Source organism: Armigeres subalbatus, chromosome 2 (assembly GCF_024139115.2).
Source record: "Armigeres subalbatus isolate Guangzhou_Male chromosome 2, GZ_Asu_2, whole genome shotgun sequence".
NCBI lineage: Eukaryota > Metazoa > Arthropoda > Insecta > Diptera > Culicidae > Armigeres > Armigeres subalbatus.
Window position 1 is genome coordinate 260,581,517 of NC_085140.1, and position 25,326 is coordinate 260,606,842.

The following is a 25,326-nucleotide window of genomic DNA, read 5'->3' on the forward strand; positions in this document are numbered from 1 at the left end:
GCGGACCGTGTGGTCCATGCGGACCATGTGGTCCTTGTGGCCCTTGCGGTCCCTGTCTACCGTGTGGTCCTTGTGGACCGTGTCGTGATTCTAACAATGGGTGCTGAAGTACAATATTTTAGCAAATAAATATTCATTCCAATGGTGAAGAATAAATGTGTATTGCTATTTCAAACACGAAAGTTGCAAATCGTTTTAGCAAACTGTGCTGACTGTTGACATACATTTTCCCCCAAATTCGATCAACCGTATTTGTGTCACATCTTCCCTTTCAGAATGAAATCTCAACTTACCTCATCAGCTCAAAGCTGATGCACAGATGATTGCGGAAGTAGAAATAGTCGAGCATGTGTATCACATTATACGCTCCGTCCACGTCCTTCTTGCGCAGTTCGTCCAATATCCGAACCTCCACCAGAGCCTGATGGTGGAAGCGTTTCTTGTTTCGAATGATTTTGATTGCCACATGTTGGTTGGTTTTGTGGTCCAACGCCCGGATAACCTGACCGAAACTACCCTTGCCGATGACTTCCAGGATTTCGTACCGGTAACAAACATGGTCGTGGATCACCTGTAGGCCATAATGCAAATAAAAAATAACTAATTAGGAATCTGGTAGAATAGGAAGACGATTTCGGACGGACCTTGTTGTAGCTGCCATTGTCATCGTCGTAACCCGAGTTGAGTGCCGTCCCCGGCTTTGCGTTGATTTTGCAGGCATCGAGACCCAGGTAATAGATTTCCGGATACTTTTCGATTTCCTGCTTCTCGTAGTCTGTCAAGCGGGTTCCGTGGTATTTCAGTGCTTCTGTAAAGATCATACAAAGAAGTTGACCGAAATTAGTTTGGATATAGGTAGTTAGATGATTTTTACACATTCAAACAGACCATCACCCCTATTCTTGGTTACGGACGAACGAAACTTTCGAACGAATGCAGTTCGTTCGAACCGTTTCCCCATTTGATTTTGCTGGCGTAAACGATAATGCACATCAGCTTTCGTTCGAAAGCGCGTTCGTACGTAAACAAGAATAAGGGTGCATATTTCCTGGCATAGTATGCCAAAATAACCGATCTATAATTAGGCTTTCTTTCACTCCTCTTAGGCTACTCTTAGGCATCAAACCCGGTTTAAGCATATGTGTCCCATTCCCTTTTACCAGCGGGAATGAATAAATTGACCCTTAACGTACTAGAAGAAATCGAGGATGTACAGCAATGTATTTTGATTAGTGTAAGTGACATATTTTGCCATGGATCAAGTCGAAATGAGTATCATAAAAAATCGAATTACAAGCTCAAGAACAAAATGTGTGGAATCTCCAGTAAGCCTTACAAGCAGTGTTGTAAAATGTCATTTGCATTCGTTTGTATAATTTTCTCAGAACTTTTTCCAGAAGGTAGCTGTCAATCCATGATGTATGACGAACTTATAGCGTATAAGTGTGCCTACATCTTTGTCTAACAAGACATTGTTGTAAATATGTAATCTGGGGCGTTTGAGGCAAAATGTCATTCAAATGACATTATGTCAAATGACACGTGACATTTTGGAGAGTTTTCACTCTCCAGCCGAAGATGTTATATTTAGAGCAATGTACCCTTGGACAAAAATATAGCCCTACCCAAGCGTTATGAGTACATCTAAAATTATGCAATAAATTTGGCTTCTAAAGAAAGTTAAGAACAAATTAGTCAAATGACATGCAGATGACATTTTACAAGCCTGCTTACAAGCAATGGATTGTCCCGGAGATGGCAAGTTCGATTCTCGTGCCAACCTAAGCTGTTTTTAGTGGAAAACATACTCAGCTCCCTAGGTACAGAGTTATTGAAAAATATAAATAATAAAAAAAAGCAGCTTTTGCCAAAAATGTAAGACAACCATGGCTGGGTATAGTGCATCCTTTATACTTTGCCATGCAAGCTACATATTCATGAATTTCATGCAATTGACAGGCAAAAAAGCTGCTAGTTAACAAGTTTGCAAATGCTAATTGAAAACTAAGCTTAAAATCTGGCCAATTTCCAGTAGGAATATAAAGCCATTGAAGAAGAAGAAATAGAAAAGAGAATTTAAATATATCAAACTGCAATTCAAGCATATTATATCTGTTGTAATATCCAATAAATCCAGCAACTTATCCAATAAAAAACAACATACGATAATCCAACCTCATGAGTTATCCGCACGGAAACAACGTTCAAGCTTCAATACCAATACCGCCCATGGACATGAACAGAACACTTACAAGGATGGTGAAACGCTTTGTGGCTCTAACAGAGAAATAGTTTTACTCTCAAGTGCAAGCAAGGAGGTGTTCCTTCATGCAGCTGTTGTAGGCACAACGAGCGATTCCTGATCGAGTGCGATTCCGTTCAAACCGTCAGCTCAGCTCGCGGTAGCTCACAGCCGCTTTCCGTGCTCGAGAATCATGAATTATAAATACAACCAGACACGAAAGTTACTTCCTCTCACTTCCGGCATCCCAAGTAAGTGGTCCGCTGTAAAACACTAATACAAACTAATAGAGTGTATAGCTATCCAATGATGTTTGTTAGTTTTATATAATGCCATTGGAAGGTGTTGAAATATCTTCCTTCCAGCGAAATTGCGATAAGTTCCGCTTGGTCTTCTCACGATGGAAGCCAGAGGCTATACAGAGCGTAGTTAGGCAGAGAATGGTGTCAGACTTGTGAACCATGCAGCGAGGAAGCAGTAATTCAATATTTCCTCTGTTTATAGAGCATGCCTTTTCCTGTGGAGTGTGACTGCCTGATGTTTGGCCAGGAAAAAGTTTCTCCATCAATGTCATTCGGAGCAGCTGATGCTATACAATCCTCTCAATTTGAAGGTTGCAGGATCTTGTGGGAACAGCACACCATGTTCGACATCGGAGTTAATGTAATTTATGCTTCTATGTAAATAATAAATATCTGGGTGGGAGGAAAATGTAACTTTTACAGTTTTTGTTGGCTTCTAATTGCTTAAAAACAAGCGGAACATCGAGAATGTTATATAAATTGCTATCAAATTTGTATTATCTAAGGAAGTTTATAAGCTCTTCCAAGCCTTTTCTCATATCGGCTTTTTAAAATGACTAGAATAAAAACTCCCCTTAAGAATTAAAAATGTTCCATTAAGAATTGGGAATTTGCTAATAAAAAAATCAGGGTATGAGCAATAAATAAATATCAAATATCCACAAATAATGCAAAATTTCCATAAACAATTAAGAATTTTCTAGAAAACAAACATATATTAGCACTTTAAAAGTAGAAATTGCAATTATAAAAGAAGAATTTTGCATGAAGAAACCAAAAGGTTCTGAGGAAAAAATACAAAATGTCCATAAAAAAATCAATACACCCGATTCTTTTTTTACACGGATTATTTTCACACGGATTTTTTTACACGGATTCTTGAAAAAACACGGATTTTTTTGCACAGTTTCTCGAAATAGCACGGATTTTTTTTTGCACGGATTTTTTTCACACGGCACGCATCCCCCGTGTAAAAAAAGAATCGGGTGTATTAGCAATAAACACCCTCCTTGGCCGTGCGGTAAGACGCGCGGCTACAAAGCAAGACCAGGCTGAGGGTGGCTGGGTTCGATTCCCGGTGCCGGTCTAGGCAATTTTCGACTTGGAAATTGTCTCGACTTCCCTGGGCATAAAAGTATCATCGTGTTAGCCTCATGATATACGAACGCAAAAATGGTAACTTGGCTTAGAAACCTCGCAGTTAATAACTGTGGAAGTGCTTAATGAACATTAAACTGCGAGGTGGCTCTGTCCCAGTGTGGGGATGCACAATGGTTCGAGAGCAGCCAAAATCTCAAAAATCAAAATCCGTATTTCCGTCGGAATTATATTTTTCTTATTTTATAGAAAACTTATGTGGTTCAAATTGATAATTTGAAATAATTCTGTTGAGTTTTGACTTTGTTACATCATTTTGAGTTCAACATGAATGCTGATTTTCGATTGAAAACGCTGTTTGACAACGCGTTTAGATCAGCATAGCACGGCTACAATTACATCGCTAACCCCAATATTATTTCAAGACTGCATGGTCAGGGTCTTAAATAATATGTCTTTGTCAAATATAGGTGACAGAACTCAGCTTAAGTTAACTTTAAATACAATAGTAGTTTGTGCAAAAGTTGATTTTTCAGCACGAGTTGTACGTTTATCCAACGAGGCTTGCCGAGTTGGATAAATACTACGAGTGTTGAAAAAATCGAGTTTTGCAACGAGTTGCACACGCTATTTTTTGCAATGACGAAAATTGGGCTTCAATGTGGTAAATTTGTTGCAAAACGGTACAAACTGATTTACGCCATATGATCATTTTCATGAAATAAATTATGTTACTGCAGAGAACAATCATATTCCATGTTATCGTGCCACATTGCATAAGTCGGCAAGCCTTGAAACGATAGATGAACTTGCCTTTGGAAAATTCTGATGTCATCGCCATCAAACTTTTTAATTTTTTACGCGATGCAGAGAATACACTATTTTATCACTTAGGGGCCGTCCAGAAACCACGTGGTCATATTTTTGAAGATTTTCAACCCCCCCTCCTCCCATGTGGCTTATCGTGGTCATTTGGCAGACCTCCCTCCCCCCCTATGACCACGTGGTTTTTTCAAAAACCAAAAAATTAAAAAAAAACTTATATAACTAAAACATATGGTTAACCCGATCAATTTTGAAGATGGACAAAAACAGGAATTTCAACTGATTCAAAATCAAACTAAACCCAGCATGGAAATTATAAATTTTCATGAATTCTAACATTTTAATGATGTTATCATGTTGTAATCTGTATCAGGTATTAGGATATCTAGAACTCGCACACCTTCGATGCATCAGGATACAAAAAAATGTGGACTCGCGAATATGTTATAAAAATTTCTAGAAAAATTTCTAATGGCTTAGAAACTGTTCCAAATTATCCCTATATTTTTTATTTTTTTGGCATTAAATGCTAGTTTTCATTTTATATCTACAGTCTTTAATATCTTTTGATTCCTTTTGGTATTCTAGAATTTATTGTTATATTTTGGTATTTAACCCTTTCAGGACGATTTTTTTACATGGATTTAACGTACATATTTAGGGTTTTCCACTCGATCTTGCCAAAACTAGTATAGTAAGAACTGAAAAATCGTATTTTTTTCGGGTGTCATAGGCCAAACTGCTCTGAAGTACATATCCTTGAAAGTATCAAAAATCATGCCAAGAAACAAAATGTCCTAAGTTGAGAATATATCCACAAATATCTATGTAATCATGAGACATGATATTACGGAGTTTTGAAACGACCCGATCAACCAAGTTCTGAACGATGTATCCGTACATCGCTTAGCATCCAAGCCGATGCGATTTCATTTATTACTTTCACAAGCTACAACAGACAACAGAGTCGATGTTCTAAGATATCGTCTGAAGTAGAAACCCTGCTTAAAAAATTATAAAAAATTTCCATAACAATTAGGAAATTTCCAATAAAGAAATCAAGGTATGAACAATAAAAAAATATTAAATTTTCTTAATTAACCAAAAATTAAAACCAAAAATTGTAATTATGTTTCACGGAAAAAAATACAATCATTCCATAAATAAATCAGTATTAGCAATAAATAATTACAAAATTTTCCACAAAATAAATATTTTTTTTACCAAGAATTAAAACCTTTCCACGAAAAAATCAATAAAGAGCATTAAAAAAGGAAATTTTCGATTGAAGAATATAAAATAATATATAAATTGAGCATTTTTCCATAGATTACCTCTTCTTAAGAAGCGTTTGAAGTTCATGGAAAATGTTATCAATTTGATTGCTTTTTAGTATTTTCTCAATGAATATTTTCTTATTTTTTCATTGCTCTTTATTGATGTGAAAGAAATCCAGCATTGCCCAGGTGTTGCAAATGTCACAATGAACTATTTGCAGCACCGCTCTCTAGATCAATTTCCGTGGGTTTGTTTTGTTTTCCTCAACAGCTGACCCAAAATTGTATTTCATTGACTTTTTACATTTCCCCGTTAAATTCACCAACTTTTTGTATATACAAACCATGCGGATCCCAAAACGAATCGATTAGGGAAAAATCTTGCATATCGGTCAACCCGATCGCGAGTTAAATCGTCAGGAATAAAATCTCAACTCATTTTTATTATATAGAAGAAGATATTTTGTGGAAAAAAATATTTTTTGTGGAAAAGAATATTAAATATAGGGGAAAGACGGCTTTGGCAGGTTTTGTTCTATTATTGGCAGGGGGGTTTTTGTCGACCAAATTTTATGAAATTTGGCCACAATATTCTTTGATATGCAAAGAATGTTTAGGCCAAATTTGAGCCTAGTCAGTCATAAAAAACCCCCCTGCCAATAATAGAACAAAACCTGCCAAAGCCGTCATTCCCCCTATATAATATTGATTTATTCATGAACATTTTGTTATTTTTTTCGTGGAACATTTTGATTTCTATATGGAAAATTCTTGCAATTTTTGCTTTTACAAGTGTTAATTTATTATTGTTTTGTGGAAAATTTTCAACTGTTTACTGTTTTGCATAGAAATTCTATATCTATTTAATACTCATGCCCTGATTTCTTTATTGTAAATTTATTTTATTATGTAAAATTTCTGCTTTTTTCTTTATTAAATAGATTTTCAGTCCAGAGCTGGCTCATCTCTCAAAATTTCTAATTCTCCATTGAAATTTTATTTTAATATCGACTTGTGGAAGCCAATGATGTCATAATAAACATATTTTCTCAGTTACTCTGATGGTTCTTTCGAATAATTTTCCAAGGAACTTCTATTCCACATATCGAATATGCTTTAGTCACTGGTCCTTTCATAAGCGACTCATAGAGTAATGAATGTATTATAGACCAATTATTATTTTGGAGTTCAATGATCCAATTAACCAACATATGAATGATGTATGATATAATATCCCAGTAGGTCCATTGGGTTGATATGACTTCAATTATTATTTATACAAGCTACTACAGACTTTTCAGGTTATACAAAACGTCCTGGAAGTCGTAATGTTTAAACTACTTAATCATTCAAGTCCGTGAACCCAGTGCTTCTAAGGCCCTATAAAAAAAAGTTTGCGAACAAACCTCATTGTCATTGTGCAACTTGATGTTGGCTCAAGATAATTTTGGGTACCTTGTCTCTTGGATCTCATGATTATGGAAATTAGGATCATATGCTTATTGCATCGGATTGGGTATATACCGATGATGAAGACATTGCAAATGTCGTAATTGATTTGGATATCTTGGGCTGAACTTGAGAACGTTTTGGATTACCTTGAGCATCTCGTATTCCCGAATATTATTCACTGGCTTAACGTTCAGGATGACTCTTCTTATCTGAGAATTCAGAATGATGAAACAATGTGGTTTACGATTCAAACATTTCAACTTCATTTGCATGCCCTTAGAATCGAAATCTTCCCAAGGTCTCGGATATCGGAGTTTTCAGGGTCAGTCAAATTTGAGCTCCCATATTTTTTCTGTAAAGCCAATATCTAGATGAACAATTTTGCTGAAGAAAATGGTGGCCTAGCTCTCTTTTGTGATTTTATAGACAATCTAAAACGCTGGGCATATATGATCCATCCGTCCTGAAAGGGTTGAGATTTGTTTTGGAATTGAACTTCAATCGTTATTATAACACTATTATTTAACCTAGATTATTTTAGGTATTGGAGTGTTTTTTTCTGGAACACTGAATTTTTTTTCTATATCGCAGGAATATCCTTAGTTCTAAGACCCTTTTATGAATTTAGAAAGCATTATTATTAATTAGAATTTCATGTTGATTTTTTAAATGCAAGCAAAAAAATAACCAAGAATAATTATTCTGGAGTTGCAAGGGAAACCCTTCAGAATATTGACAAGAAATTCTTCGGAGTCTCAACGGAAAAATCTTTAGAATTTCAACGACATTTTTTCCGAAATTCTGTGGAAGAGTTCCGAAAAATGTTCGGTAGAAATTTTGAAGAACTAGAATAATCCGTAGAAGGATCCGAAATGCATATTTCCAATAAACATCAAATTCCGAAGAATTCCCAGTATAAATTAGAAAAAAAATCCAGCTGACTTTTTTTACAGGATCTCTAAAATTTATTTTCAAAATCCTGGGCAACATTAATGAATCTACAAAGGAAATTCTTCTAAATTTCCAATGGAAATTTTTTGACGTAGAATACGTCTTACGGGGAGGAGTGGGGGGGGGGGTCATTATGCAGAATCAAATTTAAGACCGTCACGAAAAGTGGTCAGGAAGTATGAACTAATAACTCAGCCGATTTTGATGATTTTTTTATCAATCGATCGACAAACTGTTTAAGATTTTGCACAATCATTAGAAACAATTAAATAAAGGCGCTAAACTATTGAAAAATTGAATATCGTCAGGAACTGTTGAAAACTTGTTATACACAGTTCATTGCCTACATTTCGTAAAAACATGAACTCTCATTGTACATTTTGTAAAAACATGAACAATTTTCAAAATTGTAGTTGCAGTCCGTGTCGGCGGCGTGATGCCAAAAACCATCTGCGGCGGTGGCGTGGCGCGGCGAAATTTTTTAAAAATCTTTTTCCATTTTTCCTTTCCAATTTTTTTTTGTGGAAATTAAGACTGAAGCGCAACCTATTTTTTTTATGGAATTAGGATCAAAGGCTAAAATGGTCAAATAACGCAGATATGCATCGGCGTTGCGACCGACGCTGCGTTACCGGTTTTTCCCGATGCACACCTACGTCTTTTTAACGCTGAGTTGAAAAGACGCTACGTGGGGATCATCTCGATTTGCGTTTAATGATTAAATCATTAAATTTTAATGCTTTGTATTTTTTAAACCGCTATTGTTATTCACCAAAAGTTTTTCGTGTAAAAAAAAACCACGTGGTTCGAGAGCAACACCCCCCCCCCCCCTGTGGCTTATCGTGGTCATTTTCCGCACCCCCCCCCCCCCCCTCCCCCCATATATGACCACGTGGTTTCTGGACGGCCCCTTACCCAAGCTAGATCAGCAACATGTAGTCATGTAACTACTGTGCTGATGTTGGTTTTTCATTATAGCACCCAAATGAGTGCTATAATGGATTTTATGCAACCCATTTGAGTTGCATAATGGTCATTTAAGCACCCATTTGGTTGGTATGGAAAAGTAGGCCGTTTCATCACTCAATGGCGTACTGTAAACCAGGTATTATGATCAGGAATTGCAAAAAACTAATTAAAATACTCACATTTTTCAGATTGAAGTTCTCCAAATGTATAGCCGCCGATGAGTGCTCGCAATGATTCTATGCTCATTACAAAGCTTAAAGCAATAGCTTTCTATTAATCACTATTTTGTTTTGCGAAAAGTTGCGATAAGCTGTTTTTTAAGGCCTCTTACGGTGTCATTCAGAATGGCTACCCTGCGGCTCACCAACACAATCTTACAATTACCCACCTCCTCACTGCGAATAGCACCGATCACATTAGTTTTATTATAAAAAAACCAAACCTGACCACCATTTCACAAGAAAAAGTATCAGAACTAAGTTTGATCCTAAACCTACTTATTGTCAAAATAATCGAATCATTTAGTGCACATTTGGTGTAGATTCAATGAAAATAAAACTAAGTGAAAAAATTTCCTCTTCCCACCGCGCATGCCAACGACGTCGTCGGTTGCTCGTCGTCGGCAGCGTCGTATGCAAGCAGTCATTGATCATTACCTATCGCAGCAGGCAGTGATGTCAACATGAAAATCTGTGAAATCATAGTGAAAACATATAAAATAAATATCGAAAAAATAATAAATCTCTCTCCAACCTGTTATCTATTAATGTCATAATTATATCTTCATTATTCTACTCTGGAACGTCTTGAAAAATAAAAAGAAAACGCAGTAAATTTCAATTATGCTATTGGTGTGTTTGAACAGCTGGCAACAATGTCACGATATGTGAACATAAACAGCTAGCATCATGAAAAAATAAAACATAAATATCAACGTAAATCAAAGCTAATCTGTTGATTTTCGGACACATTTCATTAGTTTATGTCATAGTTAAACCGTATTGAGTAATCCTGCGTACAACTAAGACTGAAATTGTTCACATTAATGCAATGTTTACGGTAGTCGGATGTTAACAAAACAAGTGATTATTTTTGTCTGCCTTGTAGATTGGTAAGTGTTGGTAGTCAAGTTTCTCACGACTACTAATCTTAAGTTGATGATTTTTATGGTACAACTACAAAGAGATTGGAGTGCCACCGCAAGTCACCTTAACCGTTTAGTTCGAAATGTACATAGTGTTTTTGGTCTATTTATAACTAAAACCTTACAAATGCGCATTTTTTGTTCACAAGAACCTTAAAAATGTCTTTTTTTTAATTATCTGATTGAAGTTGAAACGTTTGATATAATTATATAACATTTAAAACATGTGTAATAAAAGCGATAATTCAATGACGGAATCATTTGTATACTTTTATTTGAATATTTTTATTGCTGTAAATGAAATTATTGAGTAGTTTTCTTCTCAAACGGCTAGAAGATACAACACACAAAATTTCTTACTTCCAAAACTTTCTACTGACATCCGCGAATCTACGAATTTTAGATTTCTTCCAAATGAATTTTATTGTCTGGATTTTGATAAGAAAATTATTTTGAGCTTTTTAGTGGAATGTCTTCAGTCGAGTCAAGTACGATACACTGAAGACGGCCTTACTGTTGAGGTCGAAATACGTATCTGTCAAGATACAATTAAGTGGTGGAATTCAATGGGATTGTATTAACTCGTCTTATGACAAGTCTGGATTTTGTTTATGTCTAATAATCCGAATTACGTAATCATGCTGAAAACTTTTCTACAGCAGAAAATGAAATGAAAATTCTTAGTATTTTTTAGCAAATTGACATTGTTCAATACTTTTCCATTAAAGTAATTCTACATATCAAGAGTTTCAAGTTTAAATGTTTGAGCTGTAACACACTCTTCTTGGCAGCAATAGAGAATGTTTGCACTGAGCAATAGAGAATGTTGGTACTGAGATTTGAACTGAAAAGCTGAACTGTCTCATATTTTTGGAAATAATTATTCTGCTAGTGCTCATAATTATAGAAAAGACAGATACATTGAAATGAGCCATAAAGAAAGTCTGTTTTGAATCAAGATTATAAAGAATACAAATGTAAGTATACAGTTGCAATAAAAGTTGTTCGTTTGTCATTCAAATTAATTGATTCAATTCAAATACAACATTTTGTCAAAAATATTCCATAATTGAGGGTGTTCCTAATAAAATTATTTGTTTTGTCTTAGCTCAGCATAAAATTATTTGTTTTGTCTTGTCTTAGCACAGTATTCAGCAAATAAGACTTTTGATAAGAAAATTATTAATAGCTTTTTTGTGGAATATATTCACTTGTCATAAAACGAGTTAGTACCGCTTAGTACTATCCCATTTAATTCCACTACTTGAGTCAAGTGAGAGACACTGAAGACGGCCTTACTGTTAAAGTCGAAATACGGTTCTGTAAAGTAACAATCAAGTGGTGGAATTAAATGGAATAGTACTAACTAGTTTTATAGCAAGTGAGATAGTCTTTGTTGCGAAACTATCTGTTTTCAAAAGGCGAATTTAGCAGAAAAAGGAAAGTATTTACTACCCCAGGGATGCCAAAAACACGGCTGTATATTGCCAAAGTAGAGCTCCAACACCCATCTTTAAGTCTGTATGTGATAAAGACCATCAAAAAACCACAATACAAACATAAAACCTATTTTTAGGGACATTTTGAGGTTTTGGCCAACCTTTGTTCTGGAGCGAACCACTGTGGGATGTAAGGCCAATAAGAAGAAGAAGAAGCAATAAACAATTACAAAATTTTCCACAAAATACACACAAAAAAAAATCAATAAAGAGCAAAAAAAAATATGAAAATTTCCATAAAGAAATATAAAACCCAGGTTAATCCACCTAGCAGTGATGATGCTTTCCTCGTTCATTATAAAATATATCAAGAAAAGTTCATTACGGAGGACATAACAGCATTAATGTGCAGGGCACAAGTTTATGATTGTAATATAGACTTAGGCCAAAAGGCCTAAGACTTAGGCCAAAACTTAGGTTAGGCCAAAAGTCATCTAGCCAGATTCCAATAGACCGAATTAAATGTTTGTTCGAATCGGTATTAGGTCGAAATATTTTGACCGTAAATAACAATTAGGGGAGAGCGACAAGCAGCCGAAAGGCTCTTTCGGTCGAATTGGTAATTTGACCGAAAAAGTTGTTTGCACTAACAGTTTATTTAGCCGAAATTGTAATTTGGCCGAAAATGCCGTTTGGTAGAAATGGTCGTTTGGCAAAAAGTCATTTGGCTCTGCAAAACAAACGTTGCAGCCAAACGGCTCTTTCTGCCGAATAAACCTATTCAGCTAAACGGCTTTTTTTGGCAAAGTAACCAATTCAGCCGAGCGACACTCGACACTTACTCCTTTCTTGAACAAAAAATTAGCCCCCCCCTAGGATTTGAAAAGTAATTAACAGAGAGCTACTAAAATATCAATCGAAACAAACGTGAAACTATGCCAGCAGTCAAATACATGTGGTCAACCATCACGGACTGGAGTGACAGTTTTCCAGTAGACTTCCGCTTGCCTAACAGCATGATTATTTCCACAGATCCCATCAGCATCCAAGAAAAAATCTCATAGCAATCTCTAAAGAATTCCTTTCAGAATCATCGAAGTATTCCAACCGGAGTCCAGAAGAATTCACACTGGATTCCTTTCGGTATCGTTAAGGAATACCCATCTGTGGGAGATACCCTTCATAATCCATGAAGGATTTGTTTGAGGAGCTCCCGTTGATTTGCTTCGGAATTCCTCCGGAATCGTTCGAATATTTGTTTTAGAACCGTTTGGAGATTTGCTTCGAAATTCCTTGACGATTTATTTCAGAATACTTCGACGATTTGCTTCAGAATTCCTTGAATATTTATTTTGGAGTCTCTCGACGTTTTGGCTACTAATCCCTGATGATTTGTTTTGAAATCCCTCGACGATCGGAATTCCTCTGATAATTTGCTTCGGTATCCCTCGACGAATTGCTTCGAAATCATTCGACAATTCGCTTCGTATTCGACGGTTTGCATCAAAATTCCAAGAAGATTAATTTCGGACTCCCTCGACGATTTACTTCGGAATCCCTCGAAGATTTGCTTCGGAATCCCCCGAATATTTGCTTCGGAATCCTTCAACGATTTGCTTAAACATGGAGGGTACCCTTCGGAATCGCTGGAGAATTCTTTACGGAAGGATTGATTTGGAGTCCCTCTACGATTTTCTTCGGGATCCCTCTACATATTGCTTCGACGATTTGCTTTTACATTCCTGGAACATTGCCTACGAAATCCCTGAATATTCTCGTCTGAATTCCTGGAGGATTCTATTCGGAATCTCTAGAAGATTCTCATTGGAATTCCTGAAACGATTCCGTCGGATTCACTAGAACATTCCCGTTTTAATTCCTGGAAGTCGAAATTCCTAGATGGTGGAGGATGTTCATAAGATTCTCATTGGAAGCCCTGGAACATTCCTGTCGGAATCCCTGGTGCATTGTCTTCAGAATCCTTGGAGGAATGTCGCCTTTTTCTTCATTTGAGATAGATAGTAATAATTTCCACTGCCTACCGGTGTGACATATTGTCCTTTTAGTGTGCGGGACAAACCGAGCGCTACTACACTTAGATGCAAAGCCATACGCTAGCAACTTGAGTCGTTGTAGCAATCATCAGCTGGTAAACAAACATATTTCGATACTATGGGCTACAGCTGAAAACACATAGTGGCACGGTTCGGCACTTCATCCCATAGCTTCTATTTCCATAGCATCAAAAACAAAGCAATGAAAGGAAATTTGGCTGGTTTTTATTTTGGTAATTTTTTTCACCAGTGAGCATGCGTGTTAGAAAAAGAAGCTACGATATTGGTGCTGTATTTCTTTGCTTTGCACTGAGATGAATATATGTTCAGTGAGCTTGAGCTTGAGCTTGATTGTCTGCTCGTAGTTGCTACTCCATTATGACCAGATCAGCTGTTCTTGCACAGGGAACCAACAGATGTTTGCTTGGGTCTAGCACACATCTTCAATGTACAAGTACTGGTGATCTCTATTGCTAGGTCATACTGGCGCCTGCCACCTCAGAATGCAAGTCAATGTAGGGAAGGGGAAGGAAATGATGATGCAATCACTCGCACACTGCAAGCCGAATATACCTCTGCACTTGCCACGAGTTCATGCGGAATTTGTTGGAATTTCTGGGTTAGGTTGGAGAGGCAGAGGTCCGTCTTAGTTAACGAGCTGCCAATGTGATAGATAGGAGAAGGTAACTGATGGAATTTCTAATTGGATGTAGGAAACGAGCTCTATACTATAGTTCATTTCCAATTCCAGCAGATTATTGTTAGAATACTCAAGTTGAAGGTATAGGAATAGTAATGGAAACGGTATGGAAGTCCATTTCCAGTTCTAGTGATTGCTAGAACTGGAAATGGACTTAGAATTGGACTTGCGAAATAAAGAGAAAGATACAAAGTAGGAAAATGGAACGGACCTGGGATTGAACGTGGACCTCCTGCGTATGAGGCAGAAGCAGTAGCCATATGACTACCAAGTCCGCTTCTAGAGATGAATATATGTTCAGTGGAATGAAAAACGAAACAGTTCCCCTACTTGAGAAAAATGAATAGGGATGAGTGTGATTGATCCGAAATTGCCTTAGGTGGTTGAACCGTATTTATCACATTATCAATAAGAAAGCTTAATGAAATGGGAAAATGTTCGAGAATTAAAAAAAAAGCTCAAACTAGAGAAAAAGATGAAGGGACTATAGTCCCCTGAGCATTGGGACTAGTTAACCCAATGCGAGAAAATCTACGGAAATTTCAATGAACGCCCTATTTTTAACGGAAAATTCTGCGGACTTCTTCGGCGTGGAAAACTATTGATCAACGTCGTGACGAATTTCAAACGGCGGCGCGCCGATGCAAAAATGCCGGCGGCGCCGGCGTGCCAAAAACTGTCGGCGGCGGAGGCGTGGCGTTGCGGCGCACACCTCTACGGGTAATCACTGTATCTTGCACATATTTGACTTTGGAATAATGCTATGGCAATTACATTGCAAAATATTGAAAATAACATTTTTCTCTCTTCTATATATAAAAATAAGTTTGCATTTCCTTTGAGGTAATATAACTCACAAACGGATGGATCGATTTACATAATCATGTATGGTTTCAGTCCTACTAGAATGGGCTGTGTTTATATAAAGAAAAAGTTATGAATTTCTTGGAATAGCTTAATAATTACCAAAACGCAAAAAGTTTGTGTAGTGAAAAAAAATCAAAATAATGTACATTAATCGATCTATCTATCCTTCGTGTCGTTTAAGTTAGCTGTTTCGGAAGATCTTGCCACAGTTATCAATGATACATTTTATTGGCCAGAGGGTGTCGAAATTCGCGAGGTTCAGCCAAAAAACGACAATGTACACAGACGAATAGTCTCGACATAATCAGCGTAAGTAATAATCATACCAACGTACTATCTGATTCTAATTTATTAGTAACTGCTCCTTCACTCCCTCCATGTTTGGACATGTCAATTTACGAGTCAAAAATTAAGTTCCATTATTTTGATTACATGCACATGAGAAACTCACTTGAGAAACAGTCTAAAAACTTCATCAAAATTGGACTTCATAATGCGAGGAGCTTGGGAAGTAACATAGATAACTATCGTTCTTTCTTAGAGAATTCTAAATTAGATGTTCTGTCTATTACTGAAACCTGGCTTAAACCATCAATTACTAATAAGTCTATAGAACTCGATGGATACAAAATCATCAGATCTGATCGTCAAAATAAAAATAAATCAAGAGGAGGAGGAGTTGCCTTCTACCTTAAGAAAAATGTTAAATGCACCGTTATCGCAAAACCTGAAACTGAAAGTGAAATTGATTATTTGTTTATTAAACTTAAGCATGTCAATTTAGTCTGCGGTGTCGTCTATAAAGCCCCAGTATAGTTTCAGAAATTTCATCTTCAAATCCCAATGTTCTGTTGATGGGTGATTTCAACATTGATCTGATGAAACGCGATTCAAACAAGACTGTGAAACTAATTGATTATTTAACATCATTTGATTTCAAACTTGTCTCTACTCATCCAACTTGCCATAGGCCCGGTTCTTCATCGACCATTGATCTGTTTACAGGTAATTGCACGGACAGCTTGAACAATGTGTACCAGTCGTCAGTGGGGGGAATCAGCGATCACGATTTTATTTTTGTTGATTATAAGTTTAGGCTATCTAAAACTTCTACTGATTCTTATTGGACTCGCGAATATCATAAAGTTGATAAAAACTCGTTTATTGCTGATCTTTGTTGTGTCAATTTCGATAATGTCTATAACTGTGTGGGAATCAACGAAAAGCTTCGGTGTTTCAATGATTTACTTTACTCCGTTCTTAACATACATGCCCCACTCAAGAAAAGAAAGATCCAAGAAATCCTTGGATCAACAAGTATGCTAATCGATTGATTAAAAATCGCTCCGAAGCCTATGAGTGCTGGAAACGGGACCAAGGTAATCAGAATAAATGGAAAAATTTCACCTGCCTTCGTAACTTGGCCAACCGCGAAATCAAACGCACAAAACGAGAATATTTTACCTCTCAACTTAGTGCTGATCTTCCTTGGGCTTGAAACAAACGAACACTCATGTAGGTGGAGGTGACGTAACTGCTGCCTCACTGAATATGTTTTTTGCAGCACACTTCCCGCCCCTTAGTTTCAATCAAAGTGAAGATGTTGAAACACAACCAAAGTTTTCATTCAGATGTGTAACTAGTGATGAAGTTTTAGCTGAGTTCGCCACTGCCTCATGCGATGCTGTAGGAAACGACTTTATTCCATTGAATGTTTTAAAAATTTCTTTAGGTGTCACTCTTACGTACATTACTGATATTTTCAATTGCTGCATTACATCATCCGAATTTCCTGTCGATTGGAAAATTGCTAAAGTTATTCCAATCAGTAAGATTGATAATCCATGTATCGAAAAAGATTATCGTCAAATAAGCATCCTTTGCGCTCTTTCTAAAGTTTTTGAGTCAGTACTTTCTAAACAACTGAATGAATATTTAATCCGAAATAACCTGCTATGCGCTTTCCAATCGGGGTATCGGAAGGCATGTAGTACAGTGACTGCACTGATTAATATTGAAAATGACATAAGGGAAGCACTAGATAAAAAAATGATCACTATCCTTACGCTCTTAGATTTTAGTTCCACTTAGACCATTTCTCCTCAAGTTTAAATCTATCCTATCTTTCCAATCGGTTGCAGTATGTCGACTACAATAATCATCAATCCGAAATTATTGTAGTCCAAACTGGGGCACCACAAGGCTCAAAACTCAGTCCATTACTCTTCTCGATGTTTATAAACGGCTTCCCATTGAGTTTATCTTTCTGTAAATTTCACCTATATGCGGATGATTGTCAGCTGTACATCTTCGGAGAACCTAGCACCGCACCTGAAATCGTTTGTCGGATGAACTCAGATGTTCAAAATATTTTAGAGTGGTGTGAACAGAATGGACTGATTCTTAACGTGAAAAAACACAGACTATAATTTTTCACACTAAACGTGCAACCTTACCTTTTGTTCCTCCAATTAAAGTTGGAAACGATTTCATCACGTATTCTAATGTGGTTAAAAATCTTGGCATTCTTATGGATTCAAATTTAAATTGGACAAACCAGACAAACGCTGTTTCCAGTAAAGTCTACAACGCCTTGCACTCCCTACTTTTTGCTGCGGCATTGTACTCCTCCACACATCACGATTCCACTTGCCAAGTTACTTTTGAGCGATTCCAAGCAACAGTAGTACCTCTATTCGATTATGGAGACATATTGTTTGGTCTTGTATCAAAGGCAAATCTCAAAAAACTAAACCAGGCTTTCAATGCAGTTGTAAGATACGCATACAATCTAAAAAAATATGACCATATATCTGCCTATAAGAAGTCTTTACTTGGTTGTGATTTTGTGAATCATCTTAAGCTAAGAACATGCATCCAAACATATAAAATTATAAATGACCCCCCGATTTATCTCCGAAACTTCTTCAAGGTTGCCCGCTCTTCTCGAGCATTACTACTTATTGTTCCAAGAGCCCTTTCTAATAATTTGAGAGATTCTTTTCGTGCCCGTGCTGTCAAAATTTGGAACGAATTACCTCGTAATCATAGAAGCGAAACGACATTTGTCTATTTCAAACGAAATATGAGCATTCACTTCAATTCCCAATAGTACTTTGGTATGAAATTACTTATTTTATTGTGTTAGAAAATAGTACATAGTTGCGTAAGCTTTGAAAACTGTTATGTGGTTATTTATGCGATTATAAAGATTATGTAGATAAATAAATAAATAAATAAATAAATAGAGTGCGGTGCTGAAATATTTGACATTTGATAGCAAAAGTGCCGCACCCGAGCAACACTGGGTCCCATCTGCTTGTTTTTAACAAATTTGAAGCCAAATATAGTAACAAATTCAAAAACCATACTGTTTCAAAATCTGAACAAAATTCATAGTATTTTCAAAGCATTGAGAATGCATCTAACACTATTTTGAGAGCCAAACATTTCATTTTAGTAGATTATTATGTCAAGTTATAAAGCAGCCCGTAATCTAAACGGACTATAATCATCTTTAGACTGATAAAAACTGAAAAAAAATGTCATTAGCATATGAAGATTAGCAGAGTGCCATATTAGAAAACAAGCATTGTTGAAATCGCTGTTATTCTACCTAACGTTCACCCAGGAACGGCTTGGATAGTGATGTGGTGATCACTGTCTTGGCGTAGTCGCATGTCCGAACCTGTGCCTTTACTCCTTGCGGGAGCTTCAACGTTCCACGGCAATGGACTCAGAATGGTGTGGGCTTCATGGGTAGACGTCGTTGTGATACTGAACGTAGTTGACCTGGTAAACAAATTGATCTGAACTACGGAACAGTTTGGAGAATATAGGACACCCGTTAGAGGCATGATTGGATTGCAAGTTACACTCAAAGGCTCTGTGGAGTTGTGTAGGCTTGATGGATTGTCGTCGGTGTGTTACAGAACGCAGTTGACTTGGTAGATCAATTGATCTGAGCTCCAGAACGATTTGAAGAAACTGGAATTTCTGTGGGAATATGTCCTAGAAACACAGAACACCAGTATTTTTTTCCTAACTGATTTATTTGAGACTCATTTGTTTTGTACAAAACTCCACGGAGCCGATAAACTTATTGAATAACAAAGTTATCTTATCTATATTGCATTTTCAAATCGGTCAACGGGCTGCTGAGATATAGCGATTTAAATTTTAAGTTTCCTTCAAATCTGATCTTGGTATTCGGCGTGTTATTAAATCCGATTATTTTTTTTGTTTTTTTTTTTCATTTAATTATTTATTTTTATTGTTCCCCTTGACCTTTCGAATACAATTAGGGCATTATTTTAATTTAACATTTGGAACAGCCTTATTATTTTTGTCATATTTTAGAAAATCAAACATTCTTCAGCCGATTGAAGCGATCATTTTAGAAAATCAAACATTCTTCGTATGGATAAAGAATTGTGATAAACTTTACCCTATTAAAATTTTCAGTTGGGTCTTCTTTATCATCATCGAATAATGGTGAAAGAGTAGACAATTATATCACTTGATATCTTTTCCTTAAAGCTACAGATGCCTATTTTTTCATTATTGATGAATTCGTTTGACAATACCACTGTCGGGGAATCACTGATTCAAGTACTTAGAATGCTTGTAGAATAAATTGAATGATCTTGGAAGCAAGAGAACTAAATAATAAGAAACCCTTTTGAATGATTCTGTTATCTGACCTTCATACTGTCGTTGAGAGGGATGACCCATTGTCACCCGACTGTGAAAATTTTAACTACGGAGTGGTTGATATGAATCTGTTAAACCGAAAACCTATCTGGAGACTAGATGTTTTAAACTGCTCTGATTAGAACAGAACTCGAAATCTTCTAGTTTACACTCTTATTTGTTTTTTAAAAGTCGACTAAGAATCGATTACACCGATTTATGTCCAATTAGTCCTACAAACAGTTTTTAAATTTCAGCATCCGACCTACCGGAATTCGGGATGGCTGGTTATAATTGGAAAGAACAATCAATAGGTTGAATAAATAGAGGCCTACACTATCAATATCAATATCAATCAAGTCATTCTGGGAATAATGTTTCAAGGTTTCAACTATATCCACAGAATTATATTTCAAAAAGAGTAATGAATAATATTACATTAAAAAACTAAATTAAAAACTCCTTTATAGAACATTTATCTCGGAGCCCGACCCAAAACAAATATTAAATCAGGTATTGTCGATGATACTTGATATTCTATTATGATTAATTGCGGATTCACATTTTTCATTATTATTAAAAAAAATTAGAAATATACTGCCAATTCAGCAACTGTACCGCGCTAATAACACACGAAAGTTCTATGAGAAGTATCTCCAGGAAATCCAGGAGGAGATTGGCCGGCTGAAGAACAACAAAGCCCGTGGGGTTGACAAACTACCAGACGAGCTACTTAAACATGGTGGTGAGGCACTGGCTAGAGCGCTGCACTGGGTGATTACCAAGATTTTGGAGGATGAAGTTTTGCCGCAGGAGTGGATGGAAGGTGTCGTGTGTCCCATCTACAAAACAGGCGATAAGCTGGATTGTAGCAACTACCGCGCAATCACATTGCTGAACGCCGCCTAGAAGGTACTCTCCCAAATTTTATACCGTCGACTAGCACCAATTGCAAGGGAGTTCGTTGGGCAGTACCAGGCGGGTTTTATGGGCGAACGCTCCACCACGGACCAAGCGCTCGCCATTCGCCAAGTACTGCAGAAATTCCGCGAATACAAAGTGCCCACACATCACCTATTCATCGACTTCAAAGCCGCATATGATACAATCGATCGAGACCAGCTATGGCAGCTAATGCACGAACACGGATTTCCGGATAAACTGACACGGTTGATCAAAGCGACGATGGATCGGGCGATGTGTGTAGTTCGAGTCTCATTGACATTCTCGAGTCCCTTCGAAACCCGCAGAGGGTTACGGCAAGGTGATGGTCCTTCGTATCTGCTATTCAACATCGCTTTGGAAGGGGTAATACGAAGAGCAGGAATTAACACGAGTGGTACAATTTTCAATAAGTCCGTCCAGCTATTTGGCTTCACCGACGACATAGATATTATGGCACGTAACTTTGAGAAGATGGAGGAAGCCTACATCAGACTGAAAAGGGAAGCCAAGCGGATCGGACTAGTCATCAACACGTCGAAGACGAAGTACATGATAGGAAGAGGTTCAAGAGAAGACAATGTGAGCCACCCACCGCGAGTTTGCATCGGTGGTGACGAAATCGAGGTGGTAGAAGAATTTGTGTACTTGGGCTCACTGGTGACTGCCGAAAATGATACCAGCAGAGAAATTCGGAGACGTATAGTGGCTGGAAATCGTACGTACTTTGGACTCCGCAAGACGCTCCGATCGAATAGAGTTCGCCGCCGTACCAAACTGACAATCTACAAAACGCTCATTAGACCGGTAGTCCTCTACGGACACGAGACCTGGACGATGCTCATGGAGGACCAACGCGCACTGGGAGTTTTCGAAAGGAAAGTGCTGCGTACCATCTATGGTGGGGTGCAGATGGCGGACGGTACGTGGAGGAGGCGAATGAACCACAAGTTGCATCAGCTGTTGGGAGAACCATCCATCGTTCACACCGCAAAAATCGGACGACTGCGGTGGACCGGGCACGTAGCCAGAATGTCGGACAGTAACCCGGTGAAAATCTTTTCGACAACGATCCGACGGACACAAGAAGGCGAGGTGCGCAGCGAGCAAGGTGGATCGATCAGGTGGAAGATGACTTGCGGACCCTCCGTAGACTGCGTGGTTGGCGACGTGTAGCCATGGACCGAACCGAATGGAGAAGACTCTTATATACCGCACAGGCCACTTCGGCCTGAGTCTGAATAAATAATAATAATAAGTTGCATTCGACACAGAGTCTTTTCACATTGGTTCTTGATGGAAATTTACCAGGATCAGACATTATGGTCAAAATACCTTTTTTGCAATTCCTGATCATAATACCTGGTTTACAGTTGACGTTTGAGTGATAAAACGGCCTACTTTTCCATACCAATGAAATGGGTGCTTTAATGAACATTATGCAACTCAAATGGGTTGCATAATATCCATTATAGCACTCATTTGGGTGCTATAATGAAAAACCAGCATAAGATCAATAGTTATATGACCAGATGTAGCTCAATTAACTTGGTTGAGTGTTCAAACAGTGTAATCAATGGAATAATTTAATGGACATGACATCAAATTCTCTAAAAGCAGGTTTATCTATTGCTTTATGGTCTGTCGAATATACAATGTCGCACGATAACATGGAATATTTTTTTATCTTTCGTTTATTTGGAAGGCTCATTTACCGTGAAGCGTTACGGAGCCGAAATCAAGTTTAACAATACATTTCTTGATTCTTATACATAGTGTTCGTTTTGGGGAACAATAATACAGTAGGAAAGGAAAGGATTTTAGGGTGCTTAAGTAATTATGATGCTGATGTTCACAAAGTTGACATTCCTCGCATTTTTACATCTGTAACGGGACAAACAAACTTTTTTGGGAGACAACGACGAGAGGAAGACATACGGAAGGGATTAACGACAGACATGGAAATGTACAACAAGAGGAAGACATTCGATATGGGGTACGACAGACAAGGGAATGGGCAGACAATGATTACAGTTTTACATCAGCAACTTTCAAAAATTGGTGGACCAGGGACATGTACTCGAGATCAAGGCCCGACAACACTTCCCTAATAGGCTTTGGTTGTTTTCCTCGGACCCGGAGATGTTCAGTTAGCGCAGATCTGGGGCCACGATGCTCCTCGCACGCCCACACGACATGATCGATGTCCTGATAATCCTCGCCGCAAACACAGAGATTTCCTTCCGAGAGCCCCACTCTGAAAAGATGTGCATTTAGAGTGTAGTGATTGGACATTAGACGACACATGGTTCGAATGAAGTCTCGTCCCATATTCAATTTTTTGAACCATGGACGCTTCGACACCTGCGGGCGAATTGAATACAGCCATCTACCCAACTCCCCATTTGTCCATTTCTGTTGCCAGCTGTTCAAGGTTTCCTGACGAACTAATGTGAAAAATTCATCGAAGGTGATTTTCCGATCGTAAATATCACCTTCCATAGCGCCCACCTTAGCCAAAGAGTCCGCTTTCTCATTTCCCGGGATCGAGCAATGAGAAGGGACCCAAGCCATGGTGATTGTGTAAGACCGTTGTGATAAGGCACTCAAAGCTTTCCGTATCCCATTCAGAAGATACGCTGAGTGCTTAACCGGTTTCATTGACCGAACAGCCTCCAAGGAACTTAGACTGTCGGTGAAGATGAAAAAGTGGTCAGGAGGTAGGGATGCGATTTGCTCTAGTGAATAGTGTATAGCTGCTATCTCAGCAGTATACAACGAACTAGGCTCTTTCAGCTTAAAGTAGGCGCTATGAAAAACGTTGAAAACACCGAAACCAGTGGAGTCATCAATTTTGACCCGTCTGTAAAAAGCTTCTCTCCTCACTGGCGTGCCCGTATTTGCTTGCAAATAATGGAGGTATGACCTCCGCACACAGAAAGTCTGGTATTCCATGAACCTCCTGCTTCATGGACAGATCAAAAGTAACAGAGGAACTGTAAGAGTCTAAGAAGTTAGCACGATTGGTATCTACCGAAGAAGGGCTTACCTCCAGCGTTATGTACCAGTGGTAAATACTCATGAATCGAGATTGAGGGTTTTGTTCGAGCAGCTTCTCGAAGTTGTCAATGACCAATGGATTGAGAACCTCACAGCGGATGAGGAACCGGAGCGATAATTCCGCGAAACGATCTGTTAGTGGCAGTACTCCCGCAAGTACTTCCAAGCTCATCGTATGTGTCGAATTCATACATCCTAACGCGATACGGAGACAGCGGTACTGAATCCTTTGAAGCTTCAGCATGTGTGTTTTAGCCGCGGACTGGAAGCAGAAACTACCGTATTCGAGGACCGACAAAATGGTTGTTCTATACAACGTCATAAGATCTTCGGGATGCGCTCCCACCATGTTCCGGTTATTGATCGCATAAAGTTGATCCGTTTCTGGCATTTTGTGTCAGATACACAATGTGCTTCCTGAAGGTACATTTCGAGTCGAACCAGACCCTGAGGTATTTAGAAGATATGCTATGAGTGATTGTCTTACCCATCAGTTGGAGCGGGAACTTTGCCGGCTTATGTTTTTTGAAAAGACAACCATCTCAGTTTTCTCCGAGAGAATTCGATACCCAGCTTCGTAGCCCAAGTGGACAAATTGTCCAGAGTATCTTGCAACGGTCCTTGCAGATCAATCGCTGTTGGCCCCGAAACGAATACAACACAATCATCTGCAAGCTGTCTCAACGAGCAATTTGGCATGAGACATTCATCAATGTCTCTGACGTAAAAATTGTAAAGAAGGGGCTCAAACATGAGCCCTGGGGAGACCCATGTAGCTAATTCGTGAAGTTGCCGAGTCACCATGAGAAAAACTCATACGCTTCTCTGACAACAAATTGTACAAATAGTTGTTCAAAATTGGTGAAAGTCCACACTCGTGGAGTTTGTCAGATAAGACATCGACGCAAACTGAATCAAAAGCCCCTTAATGTCCAAAAACACTGAGCCCATTTGCTCTTTTTAGCGAAAGTAAGCTGAATTTCTGAAGAAAGCAACGCAAGACAGTCGTTCGTTCCCTTGCCCTGCGGAAACCAAATTGTGTATCTGACAACAAACTATTCGATTCAACCCATTTGTCTAGCCGGAAGAGAATCATCTTCTCCAACAGCTTCCGAAGACATGACAGCATCGCGATGGGGCGATACGAGTTACAATCCGACGCGGGTTTTCCGGGCTTCTGGATGGCTATCACCCTCACTTGCCTCCAATCATCCGGAACAATGTTGCACTCCAGTAACTGATTGAACAAGTTCAATAAGCGCCTCTTCGCGACGTCTGGGAGGTTTTTGAGCAAATTGAACCTGATTCTATC

At 38.1% G+C, this 25,326-nt stretch overlaps 1 protein-coding gene across 9 annotated transcripts in view; it reads right to left on the reverse strand.

Moving 5' to 3' along the window:
• LOC134212148 (dual specificity tyrosine-phosphorylation-regulated kinase 2) overlaps positions 1–25,326 on the reverse strand; it is a 446,248-nt gene that overhangs the window by 75,628 nt on the left and 345,294 nt on the right. For all 9 annotated transcript variants that reach the window (XR_009979207.1, XR_009979205.1, XR_009979206.1 and 6 more), the window contains 2 exons: positions 645–808; positions 294–571 (listed from right to left, as the gene is read on the reverse strand). Coding sequence is in view for 6 of the 9 variants with exons in the window: in XM_062689745.1 (XP_062545729.1) it covers positions 294–571; positions 645–808 (442 nt within the window). In the remaining 3 variants the exon portion in view is untranslated. The remainder of the gene's footprint in view (positions 1–293; positions 572–644; positions 809–25,326) is intronic.